This window comes from Antechinus flavipes, chromosome 5 (assembly GCF_016432865.1).
Source record: "Antechinus flavipes isolate AdamAnt ecotype Samford, QLD, Australia chromosome 5, AdamAnt_v2, whole genome shotgun sequence".
In the NCBI taxonomy this organism is placed as follows: Eukaryota; Metazoa; Chordata; class Mammalia; order Dasyuromorphia; family Dasyuridae; genus Antechinus; species Antechinus flavipes.
The window spans coordinates 86,707,937-86,720,060 of record NC_067402.1 but is presented as its reverse complement, the minus strand read 5'-3'; the positions used below and the strand labels follow the sequence as shown (position 1 = coordinate 86,720,060).

The window sequence follows — 12,124 nt, the reverse complement described above, 5'->3', positions numbered from 1 at the left end:
CCCAGAGTGTTTATCACAGTGTTTGGCAGTGTAGCAAATAATATATAATCCTTTGTTTTATGAATGAATCGATGTTTCTGAGGCAATCAATAGCTCTAAATTTAGTTTTATTACTATACTGGCTGAGGGCTAGACATTCTACTTATTTCTTATAACTAATCATTGCTATGCTGTATATGGGCAAAAATTTCCAAAGGGCAAATACTAAGGTTTACTGTAGAATTTTTAGAACTAGAAATAACTATGGATATAACCATTTAATATTTCAGATATTGAAGTTGAGAAACAAAGAGGTGAAGTATCAAATAAAGCTGAATAGAAGAGCCAGAATGAGAAATCAGGACTTCTTTCTCCCAGGCCCATTCTTTTTACCCTGGAATACATTATTTTATCAAAGGAGCCAAAGTTCTAGCTAATATAGAACCTCCCATAGCATTTCTATTTTGAATAGATTTTTCCTATTTAAAGCTGCTGCTTTGAAAATCTTATGATGGTGCCAATACTGTTTGTCTGGCTTACATATGTGGATAAGGAAATTCTCATGAGAACTTTCAAGTCAATCTTCAGCAACTCTAGTTTTCTAAAGACCCCAATATGTGCATCTATCATGGAATTCCAATCTTGGGCGTTACAAGATGGAGAATTTGTAGTACCATTCTTGTTTTCATATTCATCTCCTGTGATAACTGTGCAAATCACTACGGAGATCACCACTAGTGATATCGGTTAAATCATCCTTGGCTTCATGACCAAAAGTATTTCATTTGTTCATATATTTTTCTTTTCTACAACCAGTTTTTTGCTGATGGCTCTTGGCTTTCAGATGTCTACCAGTTCAATTGTTAGCTTCTTAATATTTACTGAGCACCTGCAGGCAATTTCATATCAGGCAAAGTGAAGTAGTATGTTGAGAGCCTCAGAATTATTTTTCTGCTGTATAAAGGTGAGCTACTCTCATCTACAATTTACTAGTGAGTTTCATTTTTTTAAAAAAGCAACTCACACAAATTGTATGATAAGTCTCCAGAACACCTAGTCATTGTAATAATACAGAAGGTATAAATGAGTGATATACTTACAAAGTCTGGTTGTGGCTTTTGTTGTTGTTGTTGTTGCTGGGTTTTGGTTTTATAGATAAATTTCCTTTGTGCATATTTTCTTGTGACTATTTTTTTTTCTTTTAGAACAATCACTCCAGAATTGGTTTGTTTTCCCCTTTGACCCAAATCACTGCAAGACTTAGGAAAGAAGCAACTGTAAAAAAAAGTCATTAAGATAGAAATAGGATAAAGTTGGAGTTGACTTTCTGAGTATAAAAATAGTTAATATTTTAGAGTTAATTTCATAAAAAAGAATCATCAGACCAATATATCACTGTGTCAAATTAGCTTACGGGTCTAAAATTACTTTAGCTCTGATTTTTGAAACAGCCGTTATAAAAATAGAGTATCAAAAAATTTTAGAGGTGACAGACAGTGACATACCATTTCCAGAATTTTTTGGAGATAAAATTGTCTGCCTCCATCACAAAATTCATGGTTTCATTCCAGATATATGTTGGAATAAAAGGTAATTTGAAAGATATTCTGTCTCGAGGGCTTCCACATATAAGGCTAGTTGTTATCTGCCTGGACTGTGATGGGTGAGCCCCCTGGCAGCAAATAAAGATGACCTGTTTTAGAAATTATCTCCAGTGCCTATGCAAATAACTCCAGCATAGGGAGATAACCTAGGCTTTCCCCTGGAATTCTTGGAGATGGAGGAAGTCTTCAGCATTCGTGGGTAACTGATAGAATTTTGAAGTTCTCAAGTATTTGGAAACATGCCAGGATTTATAATAAAGATGAAAGACCAGAATTTGGGGGCAAGCCAAAGGGAGGATAGGATACACATATGAGAGCAAGTGTGTTATAGTGCTAGACCAGAGAGATTTCTTCTGTCAACTTTTAAAAAAATCACCTGCTATTTTTACCATCCCTCCAAACAAACACCTGTTCCTTGAGACTGGTTTTTAGCTAGATGTTTAGCCACCTCAGTCATATCCAGCAATTCATCCCCATTTGGGGTTTTCTTTGGCAAAGCTACTGGACTAGCTTGTTATTCCTTTTTAAGGTCATTTTACAGATAAAGGAACTGAGGCAAACAAAATTAAATTACTCCCTGGGTCATGTAGCTAGTCTGAAGTTATATTTGAACTCAGTTCTTCCTGACTCTAGCTAGATACTGAGCTGACTGAAGCAATTTGCATTAAGGCACTAATTCCCCATGGAACCTCTATATACTGGAAATGTATATACCTAAAAGGATTTCCCATTGTACAATTTTTTTTTTGTTTTGTTTTTCTATAAAGACCTTTGACTGTTCTACATGCCTAGAACTCTCTCTTCTTCTCTGCCTTCTGGTTTCCATGGTTTTCTTCAAGTTTCAATTAAAGTCTCACCTGCCGTAAGAAGCCTTTCCTAATCATCCTTAATTTTAGTGCCTTCCATTGAAACCTAGTCCAAATTATCTTGTTTAGAACTTCATTGTATTATTTGCATAGTTTTCCTATTATACAATGAACTCCTTAAGAGCAAAAATATAAATAGATATAGATATAGATATTGATATATGTCTTTTTATCTCTGATGTTCAGCACAGTAGCTGGCACATATATACTTAATAAATGCTTATTGACTGGCTGATTAATTTCATTTGCATGTGGCTGCATATTCCACATTAAACTCAATAAAATTCCCTAAAAAGAAAAAGGATTCATATGGACAAAAATATTTATGGCAACTCTTCCTGTGATGGCAAAGAATTGGAAATTAAGAGAATACTCATCATTTGAGGAATGACTGAACAAGTTGTGGTTTATGTTTTTGATGGAATATTATTGTGCAAGAAGAAATAATAAGTAGGATGCTTTTAGAAAAACCTGGAAAATTACATGAACTGATGCAAAGTGAAATGAGAAGAATCAGGAGAATGTTGTACAGAGTGACAGCAATATATATGATAAATAATATTGGAAAGAATGTGAGAAATGAGGATAGTAATGTTCTGTTAATGGAGCTGTGAATTGATCCAACCATGCTGGAGAACAATTTGGAACTGTGTTGAAAAAGCTTTAACTCTGTGTATACCTTTTGATCTAGTAATATCACTACTAGGTCTGTATCCCAAAGAGATTTTTTAAAGGAAAAAAGGACCTATATGTAAAAAAAATATTTATAGAAACCTCTTTTATGGCGGCAAAGAATTGAAAATTGAAGAGATACTCATCAATTGAGGAATGGTTTAGTAAATTGTGGTATAATTGTGAAGGAATACTGTTTTATTATTAGAAATAATGAGAAGGATGCTTTCAGAAAAACTTACATGAAATGATGCATAGTGAAGTGAGCAGAACTAGGAGAATACTGTAGATGGTAACAATAATATTTTATGATGAATAATCATGAATGGCTTAGCTACTCTCAGCAATATAGTCGTCCAAGACAATTCTTTTGTCTTTTTAAAATTTTTTTAATTAATTAATTTTTAAAAATAACTTTTTATTGATAGAACTCATGCCAGGGTAATTTTTTACAACATTATCCCTTGCATTCACTTCTGTTCCAATTTTTCCCCTCCCTCCCTCCACCCCCTCCCCCAGATGGCAAGCAATCCTTTACATGTTGAATAGGTTACAGTATATCCTGGATACAATATACATGTGCAGAACCGAACAGTTTTCCAAGACAATTCTTAAAGAACATGATGAAAAATACTATCCATATTCAAAGAGAGTCTGAATGCAGAATGAAGAATATTTGTTTTACTTTCTTATTTTCCTTGGGTTTTTGTCTGTATTTACTTGCACAGTATGAGTTATATGGAAATATGTTTTCCATGACTACTCATATATAATATATATCAAATTGCTTTCTTTTTCTGAGAGAGGGGGATAAGTAATAAGAGAATTTGGATCTCGGAATTTGAAAAAAATTAAGTTTTTACATGTAATTGGAAAAAGTAAAATGCTTTAAAAAAAATTAATTCCAGTTGGACCCAGGATGAATTTTTCAATAATTTTTTCTAGTATAGGATGTGAAATCTGTCATATTATTACTTACAATCCAAATAGTAAAATGCCATTGTCCTCTGAGGGATGGCTTGTTGTCATGGGAATTGTGTGGAATTGAAATGCCACAGGACAGTAGAAGAGAGATTGGATTGGTTGGAAATGGATGATTGTTTAAAAAAAGAATAGTTTGGTTCCATTCTCTTCTTCCCCTCCTTCCTATTCCCTCCCATGGGCAGGCCATCTGTTTGACACTCTCTGTCCTTAGTTAAGGGCAAGAAAATGAGAAATTGCCAGCCATCCCCATTGTGACTGGCAAGGCCATGCCCTTTACTGCCATTGCAGGTTCTGCTTTCCTAATATCACTCCTTCTGTAAGCATTGTACCTTTCAAAGCTTCCTCTATCCTGCAGCTTAATTCTAGTGCTGCATCCTGAGAAGATTTGCAAAATCCTAAAAGGAACATTGAGCTCAATCTTCCAATTCTGTTAGAGATTTAGTTTTCTGTTCCTTAATTGCCTGGCACTGTCTAAATAATATCAAAACAGTTACCCAATGAAATGGGGAAATCCTTTTATTATTTGGTTTATCTTAATGAGTTATTTTAGTACCTCAAAGATTCGTCTCCAATGCCTAAGAATCCTTCATTGAAATAAAATTCAAATAACCTTCCAAAAGAATTACAATTGATAACAACTTCCTTTAATTGTATTTGTTTTATATGGACTTGTGATTTCAGTAGCATAGGATTCCCAGTTATCTCTCTGTGTAAATCTGCAACCATACTGCAATGTATAGTCTTAAAATTACTGGGGAACAGTGAGAGGAGCCAGTATGTGTCTGAAATAGGATATGAAATATGGAATAGGACATGTTGCCCTGAGTTCTTGGTCAGCCTTGTATTTATTTTAAACTGACTTCTCACTGTATTCCTAAGTGATAGAAAAGAAATAAGCAACTGACTCCAAATACCAGCTTTTTCACTATGTACCCCAAATACATTGCTGTCTGAGATAACACAGATATAGAAAGGATGAATCACCATGGATGGAGTTCTCCATTGGGCTTTGAATTCTGCCTTATTCTCTGACCCTTAACTTGACACCAAGTAATACATATTAATTCTTTTGAGACCCCTAAAAACTACACAAGGAAAAAAAGGTTCTTTCCTTTCTCTGTTCTTCTTATTTCTTCTTTCCTTTCATTCTATTTTCCTCTTTTTTTCCCCTCCCTTCCCTCTCTTTCTTTTCTTTCTTTCTTACCTTAGGGTCTATTGACTTTTTTTGCTTTCCTTCCCTGTTTCATTTCCCTTTTTATTTTCTTCTCTTATCCTCAGCCCATATATTTGACCAATTGTCAAATCTTGTTTCACCCTGTGGAACATCCTTTCACTTCTCTCTACTCAGATGGTCATTGTCTTTTCTTCATGTACTCATCACTTCTTTTCTACACTGTTGTCATAGACTCCTAATTGGTTTCCCTGCTTCAAACTTTTTACCTTTTTCATTCCTTCCCTCACACAGATGCCACACTGGTTTTCTTGAAGTCCAACTTTAACCATTCCATACCAATACTCAATAAATATAAACTCCCATATTGTTAATTAAAATCCTTTATAATCTGGCCTCTTCCCAATTTTTCCACTTCATTACATACTATCCCTCTTCACATTCCAATATATATATATATATATATATATAGCTTACTTAATCCTCTCCATCTTCTTCTAGCTCTATCCCCTGGATATTGACCATTCAGAGAATGAACTATCTTCATCATTTCTCATAATTTAAAGTTTGAAAGACTGTCTCAGCTTAAGTGTCATCTTTCACTTTAAAACTTTCCTAATGGCTTCAGTTTATGAGTACTTTTCCCAGCCTAAATTTCCTTGTACTTTGCAGCTTTTTTATGTAGTCCTACATAGGTGCATGTTGTCTTTCCCACTGGAATATAAGCTCCTTGAGGGTTGGTATTCTTTGATTTATTTCTTTGTATTCTAAGCTCCTATTACCTAGCATATACTAGGCACTTCATAACTTGCTTATTGATTGATTTCTTTTTTCCCTTTATTTTCTTTGTTCTTCACTCATTTTTTATAATATTCCTAACTAAAATGAAGCATTGGATATTTTGCTCTGGGTACAGTTAGGTTGTGTTCTACATACACGTTTTTCCCATATGAATCAGGATTCACAGTCCTGCTAAGTTCTATGAAGCACTAGATTTGACAAACAGTATGAAAGAAAATCCAGTGAGAGACATGAAGTTAGGGCAAGATAAGATGCATTAAACATTTAACTGAGAGGATGGGATATGAATGTGTTATTTCCAATAAGCCTCCGTTATAAATGTCTGAATTATATGTCATAACTGTGGAAAATAAAAATACATAATGGAGTCATTCTAGAAATCAGCTCATAGAGCAGTGTGGCATCTTTGAGTGATTTTAATCTCTGGTTTCTTGCAGCTTACATGTACAAGTGGCATATAATGTGGAGAACTGCATCACAAATCACTAAGTTAATAATCTTCCAGGGAAGCTGCATTTTGTAGTTAAAACATCAAGCTCAAAATAAGCCTGGGCCATAGTGGTTTCCCCAAGCATAGAGACTTGGCCAAATAAAAATGTCCATGTTATGTCACAAGCTTTTTATCTTTGTTTTTGTTTTAGCTCCCATTGCTATGTACTTTGACTGCCTACTAACTAGCTACTTATACTAAATAACTATCTAATAATGCTATTAAAGCTAAACTTTACCCAAGAAAGAGTGAACAGGACTTTTGTTGGAGCTGTGGAGTAAATTATCTATTTGGATTGAAGGTGAGGGGGTAGAGCAAATACCTACTTGTGGTGATCTTCTTCCCAAATGCAGCCAGGTGATAAAAGTTCAGATCTTTTATTATCTCCAATATAGCCCGGTTAGCTTAGAGGCCTATCTCTCTGCTTGGTTCCAAGAGCTCTTGCTGCTTTGTCCTTTGCTTCAGCCTCTGCTTTCTTCAGCCTCCAGAGCCAGCACCAGTCTTCATGTCATTCCGGTGAAATCTCGACTTGTAACTTCTTCACTCTGAAGGACTTCTTTGACTGGCCCATTGAAGCTCTATTTATGCTAGTGCTCTCTGGCCCAAAGAGCTTCAAGAGAGGTGTGAACTCATTGAACTCCAATGAGTAAAGGTGTGAACACAAGCCTTGTATTAATTAGTTCTACTTAGTACCTTGTTTCAGGTTCTGCCCAAAACATCTTCTTGTAAGATTAGATCAACTCTAATTAGTTAGTAGTTAGTAAGGATTCCAACACCTACTGAAACTATGGACAAAGACATTATCCAAAAACTGAGTGCTCATAAAGAGACCCAAAAATATTAATCAGATCCAGTTCAGTGATCAATTTATTCTGTAAGCATTTATTAAGCACTTTGTGTGTGTCAGACCTTCTAGGAAGCTAGGAGATGCAAAAAAAAGAAAACAAAATTAAAAACACAAAGAATCAGTTTACATTTGAATGAGAGAAATAACTTGTAAGTAAATAGGTATGCAAAAGAAACACAGGCAATAGAAACAGCAGTTTTAGAGGAGAAGATTCATGTAGCTGCCAGGAGCGAGTTGGGAAGGTGAGAATACCTTCCTGCTGAAGGTGACATTTGAGGCAAATGCTGAAGAATGCCACGAATGCTAACAGGAAGAGGTAAGGAGGGAGAAATATCCTTGCCTTTGCCAATACAGTATTCTGTGGCAGGTAAGTATAGCACTGAGATAGAACTTCCTACAGTGAGTAATTGAATTCTAACCCTTATGAATCCATGCCTGGACATCCTTTGCTTGGGGAGTCTCTACATAGAAGCTGACATAAGATTAAATCTTATTTGCACTAACCTGGGTAAAAAAATCTTGTAACTAGATTGAAAAGGGCATGCTTTGGACTTGATTCATGAGTGTTGCCTGGTTTCCCAAGTAGGATTCTCAAGTTCTTCCATGGATATCATATCAGATTCACTAAGGTTTTCAATAGTTTCAACTTCTGCAGATTGAGTTAATCTTTAAGTTTGTCATTTCAAACATCTAATTTGTGTTCCCACATTTCACAGATTTACTTGTGCTCTGTAGAATAAAATTTCCCTAATAAAAATAGTATGCAATAATGCCTGTCTATGTGCATGTAAAATTACCCTGGTGTTTAAATGTGAGAACATTTTCAAAAGAAAATCTGATGTATCTACATCTAAGGAATAGGAATATGGGAGATACAAAGCCAGAATCATTTTATCATAAGCAATATGAATTTACTGAAAACTGTTTGTTTTTATTCATTTGATTGATTCATTCTTTTATTCATTCAACAAATATTACTTCTGTGCCAGCTATGGACAAGGAATTATTGAGATGCAAAATTATACATTAAGTCTTTCCCCCTAGGAGCCTATAATATAGTGTGGATTGAGAGGCAAGACAGATACAACTAAAAAGACTAGACAGCATATGTCAAATGTGATGTAATTGGTATAATCAATAGGAACTATAGGAATTGAGAGCAGAGAGAGATGAGGGAGAAGTGATGGATAAAAGGAAGGAGGGAAAGAAGAAAGAAAGAAAGGAAAGGGGAGGGAGAGGAGAGAGAAGGAAATAGGGAAAGATTGAATCTTGACTGGGATTATCAAAGATGTAAAGGTATATCAGAGGTACCTCCTTCAAGGAGGTAAACTATTTTAAGAGAAATTTAAAAGGTGGAGAAGATGTTGAAATCTGTAGATAGGAAATGGAAGGGGGTGATCCAGGTCAGTGAGGAAAAATACCTGATCATACCACAGAGAAAGTAAGAATATAATGAGATGCACAAAAACAGTTCTGAGGAGATACTCTACCCCTTCTACCTACAAAATAAAGTACAGAAGAAATCACATGATGATAAGTTGGAACCAAATTACTAAGAGAGCCTTGAATGTCAATGTAAGGAATTTGCCCTTTGTTTTCTAGACAAGAAAGTCAGAACATGAGTACACTAAAGCTTCAGCACGATAAATTGATTTTAGAATGTAGTATGAATTATAGAGAAGAGAGAATGAAGTCCACAAGGCCTGATAAAAAGCTGAGGTAGTAAGCAGAACATAAAGCTGAGTTAGGGTGAGAAATCTCTCACATACTGAATACTGTCCCACCTGTGCTTTGTTCTTCCTCTGCCTCTGCTCAACTTTTTCTTGATAATTTGAGCACAAATTTATTTAACCTTTTCTCAAGGCTATTCTTGTGTATCTTGCTATATCCTTCCTATATTATTTAGTTACACTAATTGGGGAAATGCTGGCTTTCTCATAAGTAGAAGGTCTTTGTAGTATGATCAGGCACCCATATTCTCCTCCTGTGGGATTTCAAAATGGACACAGAACTTTTTACTCTATTGTAGCAGAAGATGAGGGGAACGTGATATTGATCTAGGAGAGGAAATTCAGTGATTTGAAGTTTTTCTAAGATTCTCAAACATACTAAGAGTGATGGGGAAGAAACATAAGAGATTATTGTCTGAAATAGATATATTTGTGATATTATATCTGAGTATGATGAGATACTTTATTATCATATTGATGATATCTGAAATATATTATAAACTATTTTTTGGTGAATCAGCCCCTACTTCAAGGAGGATGCTGAGCACAGTCATCACATATTGAATGATGCCTTTCCTATGGTGTGACACACAAGAAATATTCTCATAAGTAATACTCATCAAACTACCCCAACCCTACTGCTGTTCTCTATCCTAAGGGTCAAAGACTTGGGTCCATTTCTCTTTCCATCAGTAAGTCACTTTTTGATGACAAGCAATAGGGCTATAGCAGATCTCATATCTGCTATCAATAGTAATTCCTTTCCTTTCCCACAAATCTCCCTGTTAAATCTGAGTCCTGAAGACCAACATTGTAGCCTATTTACTTGTCATACATTTAACCTACTCCCCATGGTTCTCCTAGCTACCACACTTCATTGTGTGTATACGCTAAGGTAAAAGGATAAAGTAGCAAAGATCAAATTCTATCCTGAAAGATTGTGTTTAGGACCCAAGCGAAAGGAAAGAGACTTCAATAACCAGGAGTACCTGAGGAGGAACAATTCAGAAGTTGCTTTGGTGTAGGTAGCCACAAATGTGTACACTTTTGCTCCCAAATTTACCTCTGGCTTTTGAATTCCAGAAACTATTGACTTTATGAGAATGATTGCTTCTTTTCACTCAATAGTATTCTTCTTTGTTGTTTGCAGGAGTTGGTGGGAAGTAATCCTCCACAAAGGAATTGGAAAGGAATAGCGATTGCTTTGCTTGTTATTCTGGTGATCTGCTCCCTGATTGTCACCTCCGTTATTCTTCTCACACCAGGTATTTATAACATTTTATTCTTGGGAAGGCCAGTTAGTGTTAACGGTGAAATGCAACAAGATGTTAAGATTCTTTCCAAAGAATTTTCTGTTGTATAATTTATTTTCCCCAGGTGATCCATCTGATAGCATTTATAGGGAAAATAGTTTGAGATAAGTTTTCAGTGGGAAAAGAGGTTCGTCTACCTTTTTCTGAATTTGGAGAATATTTCTTTATTTACTGGTTAAGTGGAAAATACCTGGAGTATAGAGATTGTTTCTAAATTTACTAGGTAGGTGCTATGTGATCTCCCTTTTATGCCAATTGAGGGAATTAATGATAGTGATATAATACTGATAATAACCTTGTACAATTCAATACTCTCTTGTTGTAAATTGACTGAAAACTGAGTAACAGTTAATATATATGCTATATATACACATATGCATGCTATATACATATATCTAACTTCACGCCCATATATACCCATACATGTGCATATATACATATGTCTATATGCATATATGCATACAAATCCATACATGTATGCACATAATACATGCAGGAATGCACACACATGGACATATGTTTATTGCATTGTGCATATATGCAGGCACATGTGCACACACTGGATTGCACATGTGTGCACGCACTGGATTGCTCACATGTGCAATCTAACATATGCACAAATGTATTTTCATGTGTGTATATATACAGACATAGACACATATGTATATATGGAATGTTTCTATATACATACTTCCATATCACATATACAGATACATATAATATATGTGTATATGCATGTGCATGTATATAAATGAATACAAAAGCACAGATATACATATCTTTAAAGTTTGCCACTTCAGCAAACAAGCATTATTTATATTCTTACCACTTCGGTGTATTCTAACAACTCTGTGAAATAGATACCTTATTTTTTTGGTGCTTGCTAACAACTCTGTGAAATGGGTACATATTGTAAATGAGAAAACTGAGTTTCAAGAAGATAAAAGAATTTATTCATGGTCACACAGCTAGTAAAAATCCGAATTAGGATTAGACTCCAGGTCTTGCTAATCCCTCATTCAGCATTCTATACAATCTTCATGGTCTGTGCTCTAAGCATTGCCCCACTTAGCTGCTGCTGGCACATAGTAAGTGCATAATAAAGGCTTGTTAACTGGCTGAGAATAAATGCAGATATGTGTACAATCTGATCCTTGCCCTCCTGGAGCTTAATCTGATTAAAGCACTGAGACATATAGCTAGATAGCTATAATACTTGGCAGTTTAGAATAAGCACTACATGTGTGCTATAGATGATAAGTGCTGTAGGACTTCAGATGGAATTCTGGCTGGAATTAATGAAGGAAAGCCCTCTGGGGAAAATGGTGTTTCAGCGGGACTCTAAAGAATGAGTGAAAATTTAGTGGACAAAGAGATGGAGGGGAAGGAAAGAATTCTTGGGGGAAATGGTATTTGTGCTAGGTCTTGAAGGATGAGTAGGAATTTAATAGGGAGAGGTAGGGGGAAGGGAGATGTGAGAGGGTCAGGAATTAATAATTTCAGTGGTGATGGCAGGAATTCGTATTTTTATAGTACATCAGCAATTTACAAAGCTCCTTCCTCGTAAGAAATCTGTGAGGTATCTTGTGTAAGTATTTTTATTTCCATTTTACAGATAAGCTTCAGAGAATTTAGGTGATTTGTTCAAGGTCACACAGTTATTAGAT

At 35.3% G+C, this 12,124-nt stretch overlaps 1 protein-coding gene across 4 annotated transcripts in view; it reads left to right on the top strand.

The window, feature by feature from the left end:
* DPP6 (dipeptidyl peptidase like 6) overlaps positions 1–12,124 on the top strand; it is a 1,012,545-nt gene that overhangs the window by 420,482 nt on the left and 579,939 nt on the right. For all 4 annotated transcript variants that reach the window (XR_007947662.1, XM_051961469.1, XM_051961470.1 and 1 more), the window contains exon 2: positions 10,295–10,409. Coding sequence is in view for 3 of the 4 variants with exons in the window: in XM_051961469.1 (XP_051817429.1) it covers positions 10,295–10,409 (115 nt within the window). In the remaining variant the exon portion in view is untranslated. The remainder of the gene's footprint in view (positions 1–10,294; positions 10,410–12,124) is intronic.